General features: G+C 41.6%; 1 protein-coding gene across 1 annotated transcript in view; it reads left to right on the top strand.

Annotated features, from left to right (window-relative positions):
• The window catches only part of LOC117819712 (LIM domain only protein 7-like), a 67,465-nt gene extending 57,980 nt beyond the window's left edge, over window positions 1-9,485 (top strand). The window contains exons 19-29 of the mRNA XM_034693135.1: window positions 351-407; window positions 1,600-1,625; window positions 2,004-2,111; window positions 3,628-3,714; window positions 4,126-4,538; window positions 5,318-5,373; window positions 6,238-6,421; window positions 6,656-6,982; window positions 8,126-8,234; window positions 8,645-8,747; window positions 8,828-9,485. Coding sequence (XP_034549026.1) covers window positions 351-407; window positions 1,600-1,625; window positions 2,004-2,111; window positions 3,628-3,714; window positions 4,126-4,538; window positions 5,318-5,373; window positions 6,238-6,421; window positions 6,656-6,982; window positions 8,126-8,234; window positions 8,645-8,747; window positions 8,828-8,850 — 1,493 coding nt within the window. The 3' untranslated portion in view covers window positions 8,851-9,485. The remainder of the gene's footprint in view (window positions 1-350; window positions 408-1,599; window positions 1,626-2,003; window positions 2,112-3,627; window positions 3,715-4,125; window positions 4,539-5,317; window positions 5,374-6,237; window positions 6,422-6,655; window positions 6,983-8,125; window positions 8,235-8,644; window positions 8,748-8,827) is intronic.
• Window positions 9,486-12,185: the final 2,700 nt, after the last annotated feature.

Raw genomic sequence — 12,185 nt, 5'->3', positions numbered from 1 at the left:
ATCTTAATACAAGGCGTTACCTAGATGCATAGAGTTTGTGCACTGGTATCTATTTATGTGTGTATTCTGTTTTATTCCATTACAGCTGTGATACGTGCTTTTATACTTGTAACAACTGTGTGATTTATTTACACTGTTCATGTTCCACTTACAGACAACCTTGGAAAATTAGAGAAAAGCTAAAAACAGTCTGGCCTGTCTTGGAACTTTATTTAATTGCATCACACAGTTAGAGGAACAGTTACTGTTTGAACTGTTCATTTCTCAGTGTAAGTAGTTTATACCCTGGTGAAACTTGTTTATCTCCTCTACCATGCCTCACTGTTTCCTGTTTTCTATTTCTCATGTAGAGTCAGAACCCATATCTTTGAAAAACTTAAAACGGAGGTCAGAGTTTTTTGAACAAGGTAACACATGAAACAGAACGACTCTCTCAGTTCTGGTTGGTTCTTAGAAACTATAATGACTTCTGTGTAATCTGGTGGCTGTGTTCTCTGTGCTGTCTGTCTCACTGAATCCCTCAGATTCCCTAAAGGGAGTTTTGCATGTTTCTGATCCGTCAAAAGCCTCATGTTCAATTGATAAGCAACTCATTATCAATTGATCCGGAGCTGTCAGGACTGCAGGAGATTCCTTCACGGCTCTGTTTTGCAGGGCTGTTCTGTTTTCTGTCTGGTGCCAAAGCTTAACCCTTTTGCTGTGCCCCTCCCTCCCTCCCCCGTCTCCCCGTCCCTCCTTCAGGTGTCTCAAGGTCCAGTGTCAGTGCGCTGGTCTACCTCTGTGGTAAACAGGGTTGAGTGTGCAGTGACCTCCTCACCTTCGCTTGGTACAGACTGGGATGCTGACATGCTTTCCAAACCAGGGACATATAGTGAGATTTGAGCAAATCAAATAATTGACTATTCTCAGCTTTGTAAGACGGAGCTGAAAAGAACTCAATTAAGTTTGACAGGAAATTCAAAACCTCTTGATTTTGAAGAAAAAAAAGACTCTAAGAAAATATGATGAAGTCTGGACAGCATATCAGAAACGTTGCCAGTGTACCAACCACAAACACAAACCTTTGAATCATGCCGTGTTTGTGGTCATTCTGGATGGTGTGCAGGTTTAACACATGGTTACACTTTACTCTGCTGTGCATGAAGTCAAAAGCTATCTAGTTGCTCCCTTGACGTGCATGGATTGAAGCGAGTGTTAGCCTTTCAGATTGGTTTTCGTTGCACTTGTGAGCATCTTCTGCATGCCGCTGTAATGTGTGTTTTTCTCACTGTTGGTTTGATCTTCTTGCCTCACATCAGTTTATTGATTTCTTTCTATTCAGAACTCTCAGACTGGCATCCAAAGTAAATGTCAGACAGTGGGTGCATCTTGAATGGAGAGAATCAATAAGTCCTCGTGGGTGAAATTTGACCTTTCCTTGTGGCTCGTCTCGAACATTAATTACTGTTGAGACAGTTGATAGATGGTATTTGACTTAAAGAAATCAAGATGAAACTTTAATAATTAGAGTGTCGACTTATACGGCCTCTGGGTTAACTTCTGTCAGGCTTTCTGTGCATGCATTAAGTACTGACTCATGATTTGTCTTCCCTTTTCAAGGAGGATCAGATTCTGTGATGCCTGATGTGAGTATTGCTATCACTTCCTTAAGGGCATTTTTTGTCTGGGTTGAGTTCCTTTTATGAGTAACCACAGTTAATATAAAGCAGAGACCCTTCATTAACAATCTCACATAGACTGCATTATTACCTAACATAGGTTCCCTCTGCTTCTCAGACATTTATAGTTGCCCAATTACTCAACAATGATAATTGCAGGGAGCTGTTATATTTCTATATTTTTGAAAATGGAGTATAAAAGTTCTCAAGGGTCAAAGGATAAATTGAAGAGCGCTCTGAGACAAAAAAAAGTGATTTCAGGCTTCAAAGATAAAATCGATGAGTTATTTTTCCCTACATTTTACAAGCCAGCATGTGCATTCACACTGTCGTCTCCTTCTGCAGATTCCTGTCCCTGCCATCACTCCATCTTCCAGTCGTTGGTCATGGGATCCAGAAGAGGAGCGTAGAAGACAAGAGAAATGGCAGAAGGAGCAGGAGCGCCTCCTGCAGGTACACACAGGCGTACTCATGTCAGTTTTAATGCAGGCTAATGAATCAGCTCTCAGGTTCAGTTTCAGGTTACTTTATTTGTACCCGTAGGTAAACTTGTTTTGCAGCCAGTGAGTTGTTGGGTCATAACAGCTCTGTGATAAATCCTCAGTCCACAAGGTTACAAACTAGAGAAGGGATGATTCTGTTTTGATGGTGCTGTAAACTGTGGGATGTCACACTGAGTGAAGAGGTTGTAGCAACAAAATAAAAGAACCAGGATAAGTCACAAATCAATCAAGCATGGACACCAAGGGAGGAAGGTATAAAACAAATACTTTTTCAAAGATAAAATAAAAGTCTCAAAATGAAACCTTTTTAGTAAACTTTAATTTGAGTATTTTTCATTTACAACGTTACAAATAGAATAATGCTCTCAGTGACTGGACTCGCTCTCCGTCTGAGAGCGAGACGAGTCACAGAGAGCTTGAAATGAAAGGTTAGGGACTCCTCACAATCAGACTTCTCCTTCTTAGGCCCCCAAACAGAAACCTTTACAGCGCGCTCAGGCAGCCGAGAGTAAAGCATCTGTGGAATATCCAACTTTACTGTATTTGATTCCTGTCAAAACATTTTTCTGAGGGTCTATTTCTGGATGGAGATCAAAGGTGTCCAAGCAGAGCGCTGATGGATATGGGGAAGGCTCGTTACTCCTCCAGTATTTCTCCCTGTTGGATACACGGCCTGATTTTATGATGTGCGAGGGAGACTTCCAGCCCAGGGCGAGCTTTTCTAGGTTTATCATCTTTCATGACGGTTGGATAACATTTGAAAAACCTGAAATAATACAGCTGTTATAACTACTCGGTTTTTACTCACTCTCTCCGTTAGTTTGCACATTATGGTCCAGAGATTTGTCCTTTTTTTTTTATATATAGCCTCATGTGTGGAAGTTTGCAATAACATAAAGTAGGATGACCTTTGACCTCTACCTGCTTCTTTATTTTTTCCCTTTTTTTGCACAAATTGGTCATAAAACTCACCTAGTACAAAGTTTTTTGGGTTGCTTTCCTATAATTCTAATTAATGTCTGTCTGAGAGGATGCATTTCATTAAATAGGATGCACTTTAAACTCTCTCCCTGCATATTTTGCACAGAAGTCTGTACTTATTGGAATAGAATAGAACAGAGCTTTATTTGTCTCCATGTGAAAATTGGCTTTGGCTTCAGGTCACACAGACAAACAAACAACACAACACTCATAGACAAGAAACCAAGAGAGCGCTTGGGGTTCTTCACTAAGGACAAGGACAGCATAATTATTAAACAAAGGGAACTAAATTTTAAATATCTGTAATTATATTTTAAATGCATGTAATTGCTTCATTTGTTCTTCTTTTGCCCAAAATAATCATCTAATTCACCCGCTACAAATATATGAGGCTTTCTCTTGTCATATCTTCATGTGTGTGACTGTGTGCATACAAATCATGAAATGAAATGACCTTTGACCTTCCTCTCTGCTGTGTCTTGCAGGAGAAATACAAACGCGACCATGAGAAACTGCAGGAGGAGTGGGATAAGGCTCAGGAGGAGCTTTCCAACAGCAGAGACCAACACCAGGTAAGAAAGCAGATTTTAGCTTCTGTATTACAGACTCATATCTGGAACAGTTGGAGATTTTTTTACAGGAGGTATTAAGATGTGACTCAAAGCAAAGAGTTCTTTAAATTCACCCCAAATTGGCGTAATTATGCTGCAGTACCAGCCAAGTGCTTGTATTTCTGGCTTATAAGAGGCATTTCTTTCACATCAGAGACTTTTAAAGTGAGAGCAGAACAATGGCCTGTCATGTAGAAATTCTCACAGGACAGTGTTGTAGTTTTGCAACAGCAAAAATCCCAATGTAGCCTCAGGGTCAACAAAAATTGTTTCCATTATTGTCACACTTCCTCCTGTAAATGTATAGGGGTCAGATTACACATCATGTGTCCAACTCTTCCTCTTTTTCTGTCATTCCCTATCTCTGGGCAGCCCGGCAGCCTGGAGGTGAACACCCTCAGCCCACACTCTCCCGTCAGCTACGCAGTCTCTCCTCCGTGGGAAGAGGAAGAGAGAAAGAGGAAGGAGGAGCAGGAGCGCCAAAGGCAGGCGGAGGAGAGGAGAAAGAGGGAAGAGGAGGAGCGGGAGCTGCAGCGCCTGCAGGAGGAGAGGAAGAGGAAAGAGAGAGAGGCTGAAGAGGAGAGGAAGAGGATGGAGATAGAGGCAGAGGAGGAGAGGAAGAGGAGGGAGGAAGAGGATCTGAGACAGCAGAGGAGGCAAGAGGAGGAAAGGGAGGAGCAGAGAAGGCGGCAGGAGGCTTGGGAGCAGCAGCAGAGGGAGAGGCAGAGGGCCTTCGAGCAGCAGCAGCAGCAGCAGCAGCAGCAGCAGCAGCAGCAGCAGCAGTGGTCAGTAGAGACACTGGTCCTCCTCTCTCTTTACTCACAGACTCCTCATCTGTCCATCCTGCTAATAATGACACATCCAAGTGCAAAACATAACATGCTTTATGTGTGTGCATTAACATGAGTGTGACTAACATGTTTGCATGTGCTTAATGTCTTAACCCTCATCCCATCTCTCTCTAACCACCTTCACTGAAGGGCTGCTGGCTCCCATGACTTTTACCAGCCTGCACTGTCCCTAGCAGACAGGTCAGTACGGGAGTCACTCTGCTTCTGCTGACAACTTTAAAGATGATGCATCTTTTTCCTGTGTTGAACTAACATTAATGCTTTTTTTTTGCACTTCTCAAACCTCTTCTTCCATCACATGCATTACCCACACTCCTTCATTTCCACGTTTGTCTTTGATGCAGTTTTATTCACCACATATTTCCTAGCAAAAAAAGAAAACGTACACATCTATAGTGTACTGCTGATGTGTCCAGGTTTCCACTGCATTGTTTCCTGCTGGCTCCATTTGAACCAAATCATTAAAAAAAATGTGTGTATATTAAAGGTGGAAGTCCTGCAGCTTGCGAGATAGGCCTCCAGCAGAGACGAGAATTGCATGTGATTTCTCTGCAATCAGCAGAGCAGTTTTGCAGTCTATTTTATAGTGATAACAGATAATAAAAAGGTGCACTCTGTGGCCTCTTTAAAAAAGTGCAACTTAAAGCATGATTGCTTTAATTATTTGAGGTTATTTTTAACATCCTAACAAGAGTTTTTTTCTTGGTTTACAGGACAAAATCCAAGTCAACTCCCCAGCTTGATGAGGAGGACAAACTGCAGAGGAGAGGTCAGACTTCTTTTTTTTTGCTGTCTCCATTTTCTATGTGAGATTTTAACTTAAATGAACTGGAAAACTGCCTGAAAATATAAGAGTAACATAAGCAGGATTGAAATATCCGCCTGCGTTTCATAAGTGCATCCATGCTCGATTGTTGCTGCACACATGTGGGCTGTGCTCTGCTGTAGGTGTGCATTTGCAGCCGGGAGGCATGGCTCACCGGTTGCTGGAGGAGCAGCTGAGGAGCGTGCATGACAAACAGGTCCGGATGGAGCGGGCCGCCTCAGAGCTGGAGCTGGAGAGGAGATACATCCTCAATGCCATGAGATACAGAGAACCAGAGAGAGGTCGGCTCGGCCCCTGAAACCTCCGCCTCTCTGTTCAATCTGACACCAAAATCGATCCACTCTTCGATCATCTGATCAATCAGTTACGACTTACAGCTGTTCGATTTGCAGCTGAACAATCGAATGGCAAATCAATCGGTCGGCCAACGAGAAAATGAGAATCCGAAAAAAACTCATTGATTGCAAATTTGCTCAGGTTGATGCAATTTTCTTCTGTGATTAAATCCTCCTTTAAATAATGAAACCAAACCAAACACAGCATCATGACTTCTTTAACTCTATCCCAATGTTATCTCTTTTAATACTTTGCTCTATAAAACATCATATAAAATCAAACAACAGCAAAGAACACAAAAAAATACACCAATAAAAAAAATGTTTCCTGACTTGTTGACATCCACAATATCCACATCTCTCCAAATCTCAACAATTTCTCTGCCGGATGAAATCGACTTCTGACTTCACAGAGACTTCCAATCATTTCACCCATCTTATATTTAGTTTTATCTCTCCTCTCTGGGTGCAGTGTCAGGTAGCGGAGGCCTAGACAGGAAGGGTCAGCAGTCCTCATCGCAGGCTGAGGCAGAGCGGCAGCAGATCCTGAATGAGATGAAGAAGAAGACTTCGCTGTTGACGGACAACAGCTGGATCCGCCAGCGCGCCAATGAGCCCCCCGCCAACAAAGACCCTGATATGCCACCTATTCGCAGGTAGAGTGAAAAAATCTGTTGTGTGAAGGTGGTGGTCTAATTTTTTAAACCTACTAATATCCTCTTAGCCTATTTGGAATCATTAGAAGTCTGGCTATCACTTTGATTCTGCCTTTTAGTATTTGGTAGATCTATTGGTAAATGTTTGAACATACAAACACTGCAGAGTGAAGTGATAGCCAGACGGCCTCTACTAACGGGCTAACGTGGGTGTGGCGTGGGTTGGCTTTGCAGGGGTGAGTCTCTTGACAACCTGGACTCCTCCTATAACTCCTGGCGCTCATCATGGACGCCAAGAAGCAGCTCATCCATCCCAAACTACACCCGCCCTCAATCTGCCCTCTCCGGCAGCACTAACTCTTACCAGGGCTGGTCGGGGGCCCAGAGGCCGGTCTCATCCACTTTGCCCTCCTCCTACTCCATGGGCTCCCTGCGAGGCGGAGCAGTGACCCCCACAGCCCCTTGGTCCCGGCAGTCCACCTCCCCCTCTCTCTCCTCTCCGTCGCCCACCACTTCTCCAGAGCCCACGTCTGAGTTTGGCGCCCCTCAGCAGAGGAGCAGGTAATGTGACGATGCTGCTTCGCCTAACACTGTAAACAAGCTGCCTCTAACCTTTCACTGGTATACTGGGTTTCATAATCGTAGTTAAGGTGGTGTTAAACATAGCTTTGGATGGGGGTTGGTGACAGCTTAACCTTAGATGTATTCTACTTTAAACATTTTTGAAAGCCCTGTTGAATATGACTTTGTTTTATGTGACTTTATCACCCTCCAGTTACACCTGACAGGTTCACATTAGGATGTACAGAGATCTGTATTATGCCCCTGTTTTATCTCACATGCACATTAAGGATTGTTTATAGACTGTAATTTTCAGTGTTTGTGTGTTGGGAAAACTTGACTCTATTTAAAGATTTGATGAAAAATTGAGCAGTAATTTAAACCTTTTTTGAATTTTCAAAGTTATTGTTTTCTCATAATCTTACCCTAAAATATCTCACAAAAGACAAACATGTGCCATAAATATTTTAGTTATCTTTTTAAGGAAGCTTTAGTCATTTTGGAGTCTTTTCCATTTCATCATGAAAAGGCGTTTTTCGACCGCAGGAACTTTACCCTGGAACTAGGAACTTTACCCCTGAACGACGTGCGTTTCGACCGGAGGAACCAGGGTCTAGATTTAGTTCAGGGGTAGTTAATGAAAAGCCCCTGCTTGGGGGGTAGTACTTTTCAAAGGTCCTGGGACTTTCGGTTGAACGTAACTGTGTTTGTGGAGTTTACACAGTTGTTGAAACACAGAGGGAGTTCCTGGGAATGCATACTAGTTTAGTTTTTTATTAAGATTTCAAAATATTATTGAATATAGTCTTTTTTTCTCCATATGTCACTGGCCTGATTTGCACAATCTACCCGGGACTTCAGCCCGCGGTCGAAACGCAGACAACAATGGGGGCAGAGGAACCTTTTAGTTCAGGGGAAAGTAGTTCTGGGGGCTAAAAGACCCCGGAACTCTTGGTCGAAATGCACCTTAACATAATGTACCCCTGATTAATGTTTATATAAATGCCAATACTCCCTAGGTGTTAAACCCTGCTGTATACCTGTGTTAACATCAGTTTTTGTGTGTGTGTGTGTGTGCTTGCATACATGCCTCATGCATGTGTGCTTGACTCTAAAATCACAGCTGTGCGTTCTGTAATCCAGGTCAGTGAGTGGAAAGAAAATCTGTACGTTCTGTGACAGCCCGCTGGGAAAGGGAGCAGCCATGATCATCGAGTCCCTCGGGCTCTGTTATCATTTGGGCTGTTTTAAGGTGAGAGCTCGGCTCCGGACGGCCCTCCGGAGCATGTCGTCGGCACTCTGCAACCTGATCCTGAAAAGCTAACACGATCACTGAACACTTTTTTTCCTGTTTCTACTAACCTGGTGAATCTCAAGGTTCTGATATGCCTGTCCAAAGATTATCTGTGCCAAAACCTGCACCCCAAACTCAAGACTTTGTTTCCCTTTAAAACACTTAACCTGCTGGGACTTTGGTCTTCACTTTCACTTTGGTCCATGCATCCTGCTGATTTCTGTCTTTTTGCTCCACTTTTCTCTTTCCACTTTGTTCAAGGACTTTCTGTCTTCTCTCATCCCTCCTGTCCTTGGACTCAGACACTTAAGTTGAGCTTTAACCACTCTTGTTTCTCTATAACTCTTCTCTCTTCTCAACCTCCTCAGTGCATCGACTGTAAGTCTGACCTCGGGGGAACGGAGGCTGGGGCTGAAGTCAGAATACGAAACAAACAGCTCTTCTGCAACTCCTGCTACATGCGATTCAAAAGTGAGTAAGACATCAGTGGGATCAGCGTGATGAAGCGTCTGTTTCCTCTTCTCTTTAAGCACAGTGTTTGTCTCTTTCAGCTGGGCAGCCCACCGCCATGTGACATGACCGTGCTCCAGCAGATTGATGAAGAAACTACTTGTGACAACAACCCATGAACTTTAAAGTTGAACCAGTGAAGCCTCTGCAAGCAGCCGGGGTGCTTCAGTTTGGACCGTCTTCTATTTTAAACTTGCAGATGAGAATTATATTTGTGCTTTATTCAGTGTGTGATTGAGAGGGTAAGCTTACAAAGACAATATCTACTTATATCAAATTAAGTATTACTGTTGTACAAAGTGTAAGGGTCCTGCATGCGCCAGAGTTTTTTAATGTTCTAGCCACAAAACTAGTTAACACATGAAATTGTCTTTAAGATTTCTGAGGCAGATTTTAGCATATGCAGAGAGAATTTTCTGGAGGGTGATCTCTTATTCATGCTTCTTTTTTCCCCTCTGTCTTGTGGAATTAATGCTTTTGTCAACCAAGGTCTTATGTCTATGTGCCTTTTTCGTTTGTAACAGGGAGAAGTTATTTGAGATTATTAGAGCTTTCTAAATATATTTAAAACTGCTTGGATAGCACTTGTCTTGAGGTTTCAGGAGTATTGTACACACGAGCAGGTTTCTGAGTGAAGAATATATCGTCCTGAATGGCATTGAACAGCAAACATTTGTAAATAAAACAACTAAATGCTTATCCGGTGTGTGTGTTTCTGTATTTTCTCCTTCAGTCAAATCTCATAATTCTTTGTAATGATATGCCAGCATGTGATGCGAGGCTTCTCCTGCCTCTGTAATCAGAAATCATTATACTCCTCTTTCTCTGTCTGTCCCCTTCGTTCTGTGTTTCTCTGTAGTGCCACAGTCGTAATGAAAGGAATTTCAATGAGCTTTTGTGCGAAGGGTTCAGAGGACCTGCCTGCTCTGTGTTCTCCAAAGCCAATTTGTCATGCATATTTCATCCAGCGTGCATGCATTACATTTGATTACACTTTGATAAGCTATTTTCTTAATGCATTCTGTCATTTTTAGCTGTTTCATGATATCATATCTGCATAAACACAGACTGAATATTCATACAAATAGAGGCGCTCCTGGTTTTTCAGTTCAAGCCACGAAACATGTTTTTTAACCAGCAGAGTTAGAAATCATCACAATTTCCCATAAATAGAAATAAGCTGAGGCAACATATGGAAAAACGTTGGACCGAGCAGAAATTGGCTCTGTATTCTTAAGGTGAAGCACAAACAGCCCCTGAAGGCAGGCATCTCGAATTCTTGGATTCCTTTTTTAGATTTCTCTTGGCGCTCTCATGGGAGGAAGAGATTTTAATCCTCACGCTTAGAAAACAAGCACGGCCTGAATGGCGCCGAGCAGAGTGGAGTGGCTAAGAAATTCAAAACCTTTCAGGATAAGTATGCCATCTTTTCTCCTCCAAAGCCAAGCCACAACCAGACTGACGTAGGGAATCAAATGGCGTGTGTGTGTGTGTGTGTATATGTATTTGAGTGTGTTTGTGTGTGCTGGGGCTTACAGAAAAGACAGTGTGCTTGGCTGCTCTGAAGAAGGTCTGAGAGATGGGAGAGAGAGATGGAAGAGCTTAGACATGCTTTCTGTACCCTCCATCAAAAAGTCATTCCTGGCTGTAAGCTTCTTTTTAATGCTGTCGCTTTGAAAAGGAAGACTTTGACAATTTTCAGGAGGTTGTCACTGCGGTCAGACAGCTCTGGGATGGTTTCTTCACCTCAAAATCAACAAAAAAGAGCAACTCTGATAATCATTCAACATTTCCACACTATGGCAAAGTATACTTTTAATCTTAAGTGGAGCCAAAAGGGGGCACTGTGATCTAAGATTTATACAAAGACAGACTGCAGCTGGATCAAACTGTGCTTAATTGCCATTGGGCATGTTATTGAGCATTACCTACTAGAGGTAGAAATGTGTTGCCTTGGACACCGTCGCATTTAAGCTTGTCTGTTCATCTTAGCTCCTTTATTGTATTAGTAGATACTTTTTCTTTGATGCCCTTTCAAATCTTAATACACCACCTTACACATGTATGGACCAAAGTCTGTTCACAGAAAGCTTTGAGGCATTCTGCACCTTTAGCTTAGAACAATCAGACTGATTTTAAATTGACTGAATGTTTTTAAATCCTCAGTGGAATCCTTTGAATCCAGGCTTTCTGTATGCAAATGCTTCAGCTGACTCCATCTGATGTGTTTTAGCTTGACTGTATGACTCTGGTTGTTTTGGTGTTGAAGCTTTGTGTTGCTGCCAAACATCACATGGCCAGGTCCCCCTTTGGAAAAGAGATCTCTGAATCAATCAATCAATCAGACTTTATTTATAAAGCGCTTTTCATACAAAGGCAATGTAACACAAAGTGCTGTACATAAAAACAACTTAAAATAGAATAAATTAAGAAAAAGATCCCAACCCCAGCACCGACTCCAAATCCACCCAGCAATCCTAAGGTTAAGAACACAATATATGCAACAATAGTAATAAAAACAATAAAAAAAAAAAAGAAAAAAGAAGTTGCTGAACAAACTGAGGAAACACCCTCATGCTATTTTAATGAGGAAACACTGGAGGTAGAATAAGATGTTAAAACCCAACACAGGAAATTAAAATCACCGAAATAAAATACATTTCTAAGATAATAAAACACTTAAATATTAAACCATTAAAAGAAAATAAGATGCTATTCTTAAAATGAATAAGTACATAAATGAATTAAAGTGAATATAATTTGAACTAGATAATAAATAAATAAATAAATAAATAAAACTGTTATAAGAATGAAACTCAGTTTGGGGACTAACCTGTCTAACTATAGAGATTAATTAAAAAATAAATATATACCACAATCTATACAACCTTCTTAAGACGTGACGATGGGCACGGATTTAGCCTAATGGTGAAACGGGTCCTATTCCCAAAAATTATAACTTTAAGACGTGACTTTGACATTCAATGTGTAAAACAATGACTTTGACACAAAAGGAGATAATACAACTCAGAATGTGTCCTATATTTGCAATTATCTGTAAGAGTAGATACAAAAAAAACATGAGGTAATACTTTTCTACTCTTTACATTTAAAAAGATACAATTATGTTTTTCTTTTTGTTAAAAAATGTTGTATCAAATACATTGGTAATGAACACCTGCTTGTTAACGGACAAATCTGGTCCAATCAGGAGACAGAACTTCAGAAAATATGAGAAATGCAAAGTTTTTGTTGATCAGACTCCATCGTTTTGTCTTCATGTTCTTGAAAGGTGTAGTGAGGCCAAGAGCAGTAACCACCCCCCCTCCAACTTCAGAGTCTAGACACTGGTGATGGTGAAGGATGGATGCTGAGGAGCTGGAGCTGGACAATGAAGAG

Source organism: Notolabrus celidotus, chromosome 10, assembly GCF_009762535.1.
Source record: "Notolabrus celidotus isolate fNotCel1 chromosome 10, fNotCel1.pri, whole genome shotgun sequence".
In the NCBI taxonomy this organism is placed as follows: Eukaryota; Metazoa; Chordata; class Actinopteri; order Labriformes; family Labridae; genus Notolabrus; species Notolabrus celidotus.
Note: the sequence above shows the minus strand (reverse complement) of the source record. Positions and strands in the feature narration are given on the sequence as shown.